The 12992-nt window shown below is 41.7% G+C and overlaps 1 protein-coding gene across 2 annotated transcripts in view; it reads left to right on the forward strand.

The window, feature by feature from the left end:
* The window catches only part of Sema2a (Semaphorin 2a), a 1542453-nt gene that overhangs the window by 690473 nt on the left and 838988 nt on the right, over positions 1 to 12992 (forward strand). For both annotated transcript variants that reach the window (XM_083118491.1, XM_083118494.1), the window contains exon 5: positions 1268 to 1431. In XM_083118491.1, coding sequence (XP_082974617.1) covers positions 1268 to 1431 — 164 coding nt within the window. The remainder of the gene's footprint in view (positions 1 to 1267; positions 1432 to 12992) is intronic.

Raw genomic sequence — 12992 nt, forward strand, 5'->3', positions numbered from 1 at the left:
AAAGGCATGCAAATTATAACAATGAGCTATTCAGGTCTTTAGAGGGCAAATACTTTCCTGCCAACCATCTGAAATATCTGCTCTCTCTGAGTCTGTTTATCTTCTCTTCCCCTCTGCTGTGAATATGGCAACCAAGTATTCAAATTCCCCTCATAAAATGAACGGCAAGTTGTGACTGGCAGAGAATAAAGCACATTACTGGGTCATGCTATCCTCTCAATGGAAAGAGCTGCTTATGTAATAACTAGAGAGGTCTTCCAGCAGACGACAGACCAATTAGTCGCGGGAACTGTACCACGATAAGCCTTCTGAGGCACAGTCCCGTACATCAAGTATCCACAGGCCAGATACACTAATTAATATATCCATGACTATGCAGGACACTGGTTCTTCAGAGTAATCAATTCCAATTCCCAATTTTCAATTTTCAACGTTGTATCGTTGTAGTTAATTGCCTGATGTTCACGTTTAATATTTGAAGAGGTCACATTCTCCTGACATATATTAACACTGCACCCTAACAACCCATTGGAAGAGATTTAGACATTAAATAGACTGCCTAATTTTGAGTAGTCCTTTTCTCGGTACTTTTTCTTAATAGGATTTTTCAGTAAGAATGCAGCCCTCTCATTATTTTGTAGTCACAGTCAAAAAAGAGTATATAAGAAAACCGCATTACACAACAAATATACCGGTTACATAACATATAAAGATGTACAGCTAGCGTTCAAGAAGCGAAAAAATCATGCTTCGTGAGCTATTACACTTGAGTTTTCATCGTATAGTTATTCCCTTCTCTGCCAGCTACATTCCGATGAAGGTACACTCAAACTATCAGCTAGTTGAACTATCCTCATTCATGTTTTAATTGAAGAATCTTTTGAAACCTAGTGCTTCAATAAGTAAAGTTTAAAGTGGACAATGGGCAATGTCCAATGTAGAAGTCACTTTAATAAGTAAACCATGGCCAATAATATTCAGACAAGTTTTATGCTTCTAATTCTTCTGCCACTGATATTTTATGAGCAGAAGGTAGGGGAGTATTTTTCAAACTCTATTGACCAGTCACATCACCCCTGTATTATCAAAACGTGGCTAAAGCTGCAGTATATTTGGATACCATGGCAGACAGAACATTTTAGGATTTTCTAGGTTCAATTAAAATGTATATGGTTCGTGAAATAGTGTTTTCTGCTATTGAGTGTAGTGATTTGTCGTCAAGAGTACAGTAATTTGCTTACATTGCTAGTTTTTATTCTACTTTCAGGAAGCGGTCTTTGTGGATTGCGTTTCGTGCCGGTGTGGTGCAGTGTGTGATGCGGTCAGAAATGGCGGACAGTGGACTTGTAAGGACTGGTGCAACGTTCGCTGTGATAGCGATGGTGCTTTCAGCTCTGCAGATGGGAATAGCTATGGACGAAGTTTCAGAAGGTAAGTCAACATTTTCCCCTCATTCCTACCACTTTGAAATTGTATTTTCATTTATATTTACATGTTGTGATTTCCCTCACTGGGAGGACTATCGAATCCTTCAGCGGCTACCAGTGCATGACGACATCTAAGTTTTATCTTCCGGAAGATATACGAAGGTGATGGCGACTGCAAGACGAAAGGCCGTGGGCCAACTCGAGGCTTGATGTCGAGTGCCTGTGCGAATTAACACGTCTGGATCTTACATCTTGAAGTTGCCCTTACATCCAGAAGACTTCTTCCAGTAAACCTCACGTTGTGAGCTTATCCCGAGAAGAGTAAACGCTACTGTTATGCTCAGTGGTTGTGATAGAGGGTTCAAAAACCTTCCCTTTTAATGTACTTTCCAAATAAACAAACATCATTCGGAGACCTTCATAGTGATATTTGATTCCCGGAACATGATGGTTACACCGATCTCGAAGTGTAAAATATGAACCCACATACACATGAACACCGTTCAAGCTATCATCAGTAATGATAAACATTTTCTCGTCTTTTGCCCATCTTTTGACATTTCTATAGCTGTTCACATTTTTGGAACCTAGGAAATGAACGTCCCAGATGATTTTAGATATCATCGGACTACATATTGGAAATATAGCAAGTGCTAAAAGACGGACGATATTTATTGTGACTGCTGTTGATGCAGGAAACTAGAGATCTTGTGCTCAAGATCAAGATCTTGTGATGCAATTCTCATAGCACACCTATCATAGTATTTGAGCTTAATCGTTCAACACATTGCAAGATTGTGAACAAAAAATTATTGTTTTTTTTGCGAAAGCCACGACTTTTATGAATGGAGGTATGGATAGTATTGTATGGCAGTACCTTGGAGTGCTTATTCAGATTTGGATTTGGTTAGTATATTTAAAGATGGGTGGAACCATTTCTTTGAGGTTTCAGATATCGGATTCAGCATTCTAATATCGGATCAACAATTCGGATTCAGGATTCGGATATCGGATCTAAGATTGGGATTCAAGATTTGGATACTGGATTCAGGATTGTGATATCGGATCGAGGCTTGGGATTCAGGATTCGGATATCGGATCGAGAATTCGGATTCAAGATTTGGTTATCGGATTCAAGATTTGGTTATCGGATTCCGGATTGGGATACACTGCACAACACGAAATTTGTCCTTTAGATGAAAATGTGTGATTGTAATGTATTTGTGCATGACAAAAACGAATCTGCAATTTGTTTCCGTGTATAACGTGTAATTTAGCCAAAAACACAAAATTTGAAAGTTACATAAGAGACTAAGGTACAATAGCCGAAAGTGTGTTTCTCTTGTGTTACAAAGAATGAATGCTCGAAATTATACATTGGTATGATAGGATAAGATGCATGCAAGAAGGTTACATGAAATACTGTTGCTTCCTCTGTGAGTTGGACAGTCGGGATGGAGATAATCATTATGTCCGTAAACACTGGTCGCTACTACAGGCATCAAGAACATATCACGAGATCTAATTGAGAAGCCCCAAAATGTGGGATGCGGCAACGAGAGAGAAGTTATTTTAATATAATAAATCAATCAGAATGTATTTCTGCCCCATTACACATCAAGCTTGGTTTGATGAGAATCTTCGACAAAGCACTAGGCCGAGAAGGCCAAGCTTTAAGGTACCTCTCGACGATATTCCCACACTTAAGTGAGACAAAGGTTAAGGAAGGTGTGTTTGTTGGCACACATATTGGAGCCGTTTGATTCTACACTTTCTGACCCAGCAAAGCACACAAATATGAATCACTGTTCGTAACATGGTGCACTGATTCCATATCATGTGATGTCACATGTACCTCAAATTACACTTTCTGGACTCGCATGTGGGCTTTTCCCCGAAAAACCTGGGAGCAGTCAGTGATGAACATGGGGAAAGGTTCCACCAGGAGATTGCTGTGTTTGAAAAGTGGTTGGAACGGCAGTATACTTGCTGACTATTGTTGGTCTATCATCAGGGAGACCCCTACAGATATGTACAAGCGTAAGTGCTCCACAACGTCATGTTTGTAGGTATTGTTACTGTGCTTTCTTACTGTGCAGTGTATTGTAATATGCCTTTCACACAAGCATCAGGTGGCTGTCCAATGAAAATGATACGCGATAGAAGCATACGGTTTTCACCCTTCAATTCTGTATCTGTGTGCAGTGGGATATCGGATCGAGGATTGGGATTCAGGATTCTAATATCGAATTCAGGAATCCGATATCGGATAGAGAATTCGGATTCAAGATTTGGATGTCGGATTCAGGATTGGGATGTCGGATAGAGTATTTGGATTCAAGGTTTGAATATCGGATCAAGGATTTGAATCAAGATTCTAATATCAGATCTAGGATTCCGATTCATGATTCGGATATCGGATCTATATTTCGGATTCGAGATTTGGATATCGGATTCAGGATTGGCATATCGGATCGAGGATTCGGATGTCAGATCGAGAATTCGGATTCAAGATTTGGATATCGGATTCCGGATCGAGGATTGGAATTCAGAATTCCGATATCGGATTCAGAATTCGGATATTTGTTTCAGGATTTGGACATCAGATTCAGGATTCGGATATGAGATCGAGGATTTGGATTCAGGATTCGGAATTTGTATTCAGGATTGATATATCGGATCGAGGATTCGGATATCGGAATCAGGATCCAGGTATCGGATCAAGGATTCGGATATCGGATTTGGGAATCGGATATAGAATCCAAGGTTCTGTTATTGGATCCACGATCCGATTTCCGTCGGAATAGGATTCGGATGATTCAGACTCGAACGTCCACCTCTGGTTTCAATAAAATAAACTTTTTAAAATACAATTGGTGCGATCCATTCGCGTTTACGGATGCAGTTTCTCGTCATTAATTGGAGTGTTTTTTTTCTTGTTTTTTTTTCTTTTTAAGGACAATTCGTGTCCAACTGACATCTAGTAGATAAAGAAACGAACGTCTCCACCCCCCTATATGGGGAGATAAAAACAATGAACGGCATAAAGAACGGATAGAAAGCGGGTTGTTCTGCGGTATCAACACGCACTTACGTTTCGAACATTTTTTTTACGACTAGCGAACAGGAAATGGAATGTTTATCGTGAGAGAGCTTGCGAGGGCGTCGCAAGCAGATTTATCTCGCTTTATTGGTTCAATTTGCTGAGCTCTCCCGGGTGGACGAGTAACCACCCGATAACTTAGCAAATCGACGGCGAATCCTCCACATTAGAAGGCGACGGTGTTCGAGTCCGTTCCGGAAGTCCGTGATTTACGGTTTTTGAGTCATGTTCGTTACGCCAGACCGTATCTTGGAAGGATGCTCCCGTATATTGAGGGGGAGATCATAGAGATGCGCTTTACGTCTTCTCCTGTCATGTATTCGTTTACGCGTCATTCGCATGGGTGCGAGGGGAACGTTAGCGGACTTGGATTTTTGTCGCCGAACGAGTATATGGAAGACTCTTTGGCAGTTGGTAATGTTTCTTCCAGAAGTTTTAATGCCCTTTTTATGTACAGATACGAATAGGACCTTGAATCCAATAACACGGAAAATTCCTTCCCAAAAAGGCATTCGAACACGGGGTATCTGAATTAACTGAATCTCCGAACAAATTCTGCGTTTCTTTACGTCACAAAATCCTCAGTGGTTACCGAGAAACAATGACAATTATAGCACTCAAATATGATCATGCTTATCATAACACTCTACCGTTCGTTCGCAATAATAACGGATCCCAATTTAAACTGTACGTCTGTCGCCGATTAGTCTTTCTGTGCATAAGGTGGACTTAAAAACAGACTCAAAAAAGATATTATGTATGTCTTATGAGATGGGTTATAATTTTTACCCCTCGGTTATTTATTGCTCTTTTCGTATTTGTGGAAGTTATGTTATTTATCTTCTTCTTTCTCTGTTCGGCTGCAAGGTTGACCACGAGGTGCGAATTTGACTGAGATAGAAGACCGAACAGTTTTATCTTGTACTATCGCAGCACTGGTACACAGATGGAATGGAATGGAATGGAATGTTGAGAAATAATGGGAATATGCAAATGTGGGAATGACTCTTTTCAAGTTTTTATCTGTTTCAGTATTTTAAATCATTTTGTGACATATATTTACTGACTTCACTCCGTATTTTACATCCATTTGTGACTCGTTGACTCCGTATGTTACACCCATATTTTGAAGCTATTTAATGCATTCGCTCTATACTTTATACCCATCTGTGATCTATTTACTGAATCCTCTCCGTATTTTATATCCATTTGTAACCTATTTACTACCCGGTGAAGGCACACTCCGCAACGTTTCAGATCCCACTTTAAACTATTGGTCTAGTTCCGATTAGCCTAACTGTGCACGAAAGTGGATTTAAAACAGAACTCAAACAAACAAACATAGTTACTAAGTTCCTCCCTTATTTTATATCCATTTGGACTGTATCCCGCAATGTATCAATAAATTATCCAGATGAAGCAAAGTGAGGGCTCTACCGTTATGCGCGGTCTTGCTACACAGATTCCCGAAACAAAGTGTAGGTGATGCCATACCCTTTCTCCCACAGTACCGTATTTTCGCCTGGTGGCGAAAATTTGAACTACTTTATATGTCGGCATTCGCTTTCCCATGGACTCTATAGCCAGCCTCTATACCAAGTTTCTCTGCAATCAGTTGCTTCGAACGGTCTCCAGAGTACTCTGAGTAGAGCAATTATCTTTATAACCAACCGGGGTATACGCTCAGAGAACTAAATGCATCATATCGATTGATGCACCAGAATGCATCGGTTGATGCACTAAAGTGTGTTTTGTAACTTCTTCAAAGAATCAGATTCACATTTGATGCATTTTGGTGCATTTTTGTATGTCGTGAAAGAAACACCAAAGTGCATAATTTGATTCAATAGAGGATTTATTTCAGTCTAGATGCACTTTAATGCATCAGCTGATGCGTTTTGATGCACCTTCCTACATCTTTTTTGATGATGCACATAAACGTTTCGTCTGACTCCGAACATAAAGTCTGTAGCTCAGACCAAACGTTTAAGTGCATCATCCAAAAAGATGCAGGAAGGTGCATAAGGTGTATCAACTGATGCATTAAATTGCATCTCGACTGAAAGAAATCCTCACTTGAGTCAAATGATGCACTTTGGTGTTTCTTTCACGACATACAAAAATGCACCAAAATGCATCAATCGATATGATGCGGTTAGTTCTCTAGTGTACTGTTTCCTTCTCACAATCCTGGACGGGTTTCATTGATCGTCGCAAGCTCTTGTAGCACAGCACTAGTATAATATTTTCGATTTAGAGCTTCATAAAATGAGAAGATTCCCTGTTTTTACAAGATTGACAGGACTTTCGTTTCTCTCTTTCCGAGACAACCCTGTCATGTTGACACAGATGTTTTCGGAGCTCCTTCTTAAACCCAGAGTCCGAAGAGGAAAGGGGGCCGCCCCTGAGCCCCAACCTAGCATCAGTTTGATTTAGAATCTTCCCCAAGGCCTAAGAGACAGAGAGAGAGGGGGGGGGAGATTAAACAAAGACAATCCTCGAAGGACATGTTACACACACGGACAAGCTGGAAGCACGAAAGCAATCCAATCAATCCGTACGCTGCCCAGATGTATCTCCTCTCGCCGTGGCGCAAGACAAATTGCAGCTTCGAGGGTTGCATCTTCCGTGGAGTGCAATGTTCTCCTCCCTCCCTTTATTTATTGTGTGGGTGGGATTGCAGGTACCTGCTGTTACTAAGGAAATCGAACGGAATGGAATCTTCGTTTCGGTTCTCGGTGTTTTGTTATCGTCCCGGTCGGACACTGGCAGATACGAGGGCTGTTCATTAAGTAAAGTCACAGTGCTTCGTGTGTGAACATATTTTCATCATGTCGTATTTCTTGACAAGAAGAAAACATGTGACACTGCTCTTGTAGGAATATAACCTATCTCCTTGTACTTGTTAACGCTCCTCCCCCTCCTTTCGTCCTATAAAACATGTTTCTTCTTCCACTCTACACCTTCCAGGTTCATTTCCATCCTAAGAATCATGTCATTAGCTTTCTCTGCCGCGGAGTGGTTAGCACATCGCGCTACGACGCCAGCGTTCCCGGGTTCGAATCCCGGCCTGGGCATGGATGTTTGTCAGTGTCCACTTATCAATTTCATCATATCATCACTCATCCCCATCTTCGCGAATTAGCCAAAAGTGGCACAAAAGGCGAAGTAAAATAATGGAAATCAATCAATCAATCAAGTTTTCTCTGCCTCAGCCTCTAAGCCTTTTTTTTTTGTGCCTCCTGTTGAAGTGCCTCCCACATGTCTTTTGGCACTAAGGGGTTTTCGAGACATTAACACACGAATGAATGAAAATCTGATTATGTCGACAAGCTGAAAGGGTGAAATGAGCTTGGACGGATTTACAAGTAGAAGACCATAATTAGTCAATCAGGTTGGCTATTGTTTCTAATCAAAGTAGCTGTCTCTCTGCGTCACTACTCTTATTTGTTTTTCAAAACAGGTTTTTCAGTTCCCTGTGTTCGCAATTACGACATCGAAATATTTCTCAATTTTGTGTGTTCGTAATTTAGACCATTTAGACATTGTTCGCAGTTAGGATATAACCCGTTGGAAGTCGACCTTTTGTTGTTCGGAAGAGCGATGAAATATTCCATTTCTGTGGAATTTTTCATCTCCTTGTCACCGACGTTGAATTTCTAAGAGCAGTAATAGCGTACGGCTGAGCCCTCAGACACATCCAATGTACCAGTTGTGGGTAGCAGCTCGGTCCAGTCCCCATTTTTAATTCTCGTAAACACCAGTACAGTTCTAATATTGTTATTAATACATTTATTTTTAAATAATTGGAAGCATTTGATGGATTTAGACGACAACCTATTAACGAACAATGAATACCACGCCTCCATGGACGTCCACACATAGAGTCAAAAGAGTTCACTTGACTACTCTTGCATATGCAAAAATTACCTAATCGTTGAGCAATTATTTCATTTATTGGTATTCCCCCGCTCCATTGTGTTTTTGTTTCTTCTTTACTATATCTTACTATGTGTTAATTTTACTGACTATTCTTTTAGTTTTTATTGTTGTTTTGTTCTTAACTCTCTCTCGCTCTCTCTCTCTCTCTCTCTCTCTCTCTCTCTCCCTCTCTCTCTCTCCCCCTCCCTCCTATTTCCTCATACACAGACGAGCGTTCTCCCTTTCTTTTAATTTATTTCTTTAACTACATTCATGCTTTTCTTTTCCCTTTTCTCGCTTCTTTCCTTTTCCTTCCTTGTATGTTTCTCTCCTTCAATTCTTCCCCACTTTCTCTCCCCTCTCCCCCCTCTCGTGTTCTTTTATTCTTACTTTCTTTCCTTCTCTTCCCCCCTCTGTGGCACACACGCTGATTATTTCCATTGCTTTCTGTCTTTCTCTATCTAGTTTCCTTCCTCCTTTTCCTCCTCCCCCGCTCTCTCTGTTTCGTGTGGTCCCCTTGTTTCTTCATTTTGAAGTCTTACCCTTACTTTCTCGTGTTCTTTTATTATTTCCTACCCTCATTCTTCGCCTCTATGTCTCTTGAACATATCTCTTTTACGGCATAAATTTTCGAGAAAGAATTCTCCCGGCGCCGCATCGTGTGCCATGTCTAGATCTCCGAAAGTAGAGGAACTGGAAGATGACTTGTTTTTACACAACCACATTACGTTTCCCAACATAAAATAGTTACTGAAAGAAGACGCGTCCCTTGGATCCAAGCCCACTCCTATTACTGGAAACTCTTCCTAGCTGTCGTCTACCGACTGTGTTCTGTCGTCATTGATTTCCCCCAAATCGTAACCAATCACGACGTTGCTCCGACGGCGGCTGACCACTGAAGCAAATAACTAAAGAAATCCCGCAGGATAGAGGGGGTGGGGCGGAAAATAGGGATTGCAGACACTCCAGGGGATAGGAGGGGACAAATGTCTGCTAACTGTCAGAGTTAACCTCTTTAAGAATCTTCTGTCGAGATAACGCCATAAAGTTCTGGCTACAGTGAGCTAGACTTGATCGTCAGGCTATTTCCGCCCTGAGAAATTCTGCAATTCATTCTTGTTTGTCGAAAAATGATTTGAATATCAGGTTAAAGTCAACATAATGCACATTTATTGCTATTCTTCATCCAGTGTGAGAATGCAGTTAATGTAAACAATACCACGTGACTTCTGGGAAATAGTTCCTTCCCTATGTATTAGTTCCGGTGGTACTTTCTGTACGAATATATTAGTCGTAGCTTCATACTCCCTAATACATATAAGGTCCCATTACTTCAATATAGGAGCTACATTGAGTGGTATGTATTTATCACATGTACTATATTCCTACGGGCAAGACTCATGCACAGCGCCATTCAAACAACCAATAGGATATCTCGAAAGTCACGTGAATTTGTTTGCATTGACTTCGTTCTTACACTGGACAGAGAATCGGTTAATTATGACTGAATTAAATATCTTATACATAGAAAGAGAAGATCAAAGTATGGCGCTGACTGTTCTGATCTATTGAATGCTGAAAGAACCCCAAGATGAAAGATACATATAGTAGACGGTAGGGCAAGAGTGACGTATGCAAGACCCTTGCTCAGCATAATATACGTGTTCTCCAACTTGGCAGCATGACCCCCGAGTTGACGCAATGCTCCTGCCAAGTTGGAGCACACGTATATTATGCTGAGCAAGGGTCTTGCATACGTCACTCTTGCCCTACCGTCTACAATACATACTCATAGATAAAGTACATACTCAGCATGCAATGCTAATAGAAACTTATCCTTTTTCTACTTACACTTATTCTAACACTGCGGCCGACCGCCGTGGCGGAGTGGTTATCACATCGCGCTATGACGCCAGGGGCTATGACCCTTTATCTATTTTCTGATAAGAGGGAGGCATTTATGCTTGAATTCTGCCAAGGAATCTAGAATCATGTGTGCTCTACATAGAAATATGAGCATAAGCGGGCCAGGTATCGAACGTAGGATCATTTGATTACAAGGACGAGCGCATGTATGAAATCCGTTGCATGTTTCGAACTCATAGGTCGCAAAGAACTCATAGCATGTATCAACTCGAAACATGCAGCAGTCTCGTCACGATAATGTATCGAACTAAGACCACGTAACCACCTTACATTCGCGCGTCTAGTTGGTTACGCAGTGCAACACCTACTCGTCTACTTCGTTCATTTGGTGTCAAGTAGTGTATTTGGTGTCTGCACCGTTTGCACTACGTTCTGGAGCGGTTCAAGGTGTGGTGTATGGTCACGTGGTGCGTGCTAACCAACCAAATGAAAGTTTTAAAGCAGCAGACAGGCATTTGTTGAACCTTCTGAACTTGAACACCGCTTATTGTCGTCTACTTGGTTGAACTCATTACCTTTCACCAGCCTAACACTAGGATACACCATGACTATCGTAACGTACCCAAGGTATTGGGTAAGAAGGGGCAAGGCTTCTGTCATTCTTAGCATAGCAGGAAATAGAGAAAGGAATGCGGAATAAGTAATCAGGCAAGGGTTAGGTTATTGACTTGAGAGACGGGTATGGCATGATCGTTGTAATCGTGAGAGAGCGAAGACAGTTGACGGTTGGCGAGGATACGAGACAGAGTAAAGATCGCGGATGGTGAGAGAGAATGGAAGTGGGGGACGATTATTGGACAATGGTGAACAAGGTGAATTCTGACAGGGAGGTCAGACATGTCGAGAGGACAAGTGTGGAAATAACCTTCATCTAATTGTGAGGCAAGTAATATCCTTTTCTAGACAAATCCGTATCGGTTCAGTCATGGAGAGTACAGAAATCCAATTATTGTACATGTAAGTTTTCTTGCCATAACTTTGAATATAACATCTTGCATATATCACATTTAGGCCAAGCGAATGATTACCATCTGAAAGATGAATGATGAATGACTACACCACCAATAGACGGCTCAGGTTCTCTGGTTCGATCCCAACGCAGTATTAGCATTACGCTACGCTATACTCTGTCCCTGATATCTCTGGAGCAAGGTTGCTCATAGGAGCAGAGAAAGGGGGTGGAGCGAAGCAGCTACCCCCCTCCATCCACGTAGTTTCATTCCCTCTCACGTGTTCATTGGTGGAGCCGTCTGACGTCACTACTTGCGCAGCGACTTTTTTCGTCGCTTGCTCCACAGATAACCGAGACAGAGTATACAACTTGAGTCAAAAAGTGCAATGAACAGAACGGAGCTATTGCAATCTCATCGAAAACAGCCCAACTGTATACGGCTGCAACAATAGCCTAGTTCGGCGGTGAAATTGTCCATCGCTGGCGCTCCAACAGGTCTGGAAATGTTGACACGTGGTTCACATGTGGCGGTGTCATTCTATTCCAGGCAGCGGCTGGCGGTTGATGGCGTGTCAATAGATTGCTCATCCGCACAAAAAAAAACTACACTTCAACGTGCTGCTACATTCGAGCAACTTCGCATTGTCAACCATCGACCTTTGCAGATGTCGCCCTGTAATTACATCACGTGAGCATGTTCCATCAAGTTCATCCGTAAAGGATATCGCGTTGTAATATTTTTTTTGCCTTGTTCGAACATGCTCATCGTACATGTGTTGGTTTTTTTTTTGTTCGTGTATTAATATCCGTTCACGCTGTCGCACAACCGAGATTGATGTGTTCATAATCATTTAGACATGTTACAGTATACTTTGTATGTGTCATATTGATGTTCCCTTCATGTCCTCTCGGTTGAAAGAAAATAATATAATACGGTACATCAATCTTCACCTCGCGCTCTGTGACAATTCGTAATAGCACTATTTTTTTTCGTTTAGTCACACGTACTTCATGTATACTGAAACGCGCTTTCACGTAACGAAATGTGTTGTGGCTGGTGTAATTCGGGCGGGGACTATACCGCGTTTGGTAGAACCTGTCCCGCTTCCCGCGCTAGGGAGCGCTCAACAGTTTCGGTGCCAATGAGAAACGAGGAAAAAAATCGTCTGCTGGGCAGCGAGGAGCGAATGAAAGCCAGAAGAGAGGCGCTTACGTAGACGTTGTTGCGACGTTGCGTATTTTAATTGGCTGCCTGGCTTTGACTTTCCCCAGCACCGAGAAAAGCCAGGGAGCAACTAGCGCGGGAAGCGGGACAGGTTGTAACAAACGCGGTATAGTTGAAGTTATCCACTTAAAGATATGGAAAGATACATGTAAGTGTTACGCCATGCACATGAAATTGTTGTTATGTTACTATGGTTTTCTGAAACTTTTGGCTAATCGAGAAGATGAGGATGAGCGATGATATGATGAAATTGATGAAGGGACATTTGCAAAGAACACCATTGCCCAGGTCAGGATTCCAACCCGGAATCCTGGCGTTGTAGCGTGGTGTTCTAACCACTCCGTCACAGAGGACGATGCCTTACACATAAACAATTTTCTGTGCATATTGCTTTCTTTCTGATACGTAATATCCATTACTTTTGTCATTCACGGGGTG

This window comes from Lepisma saccharinum, chromosome 3 (assembly GCF_977018435.1).
Source record: "Lepisma saccharinum chromosome 3, izLepSacc3.1, whole genome shotgun sequence".
NCBI lineage: Eukaryota > Metazoa > Arthropoda > Insecta > Zygentoma > Lepismatidae > Lepisma > Lepisma saccharinum.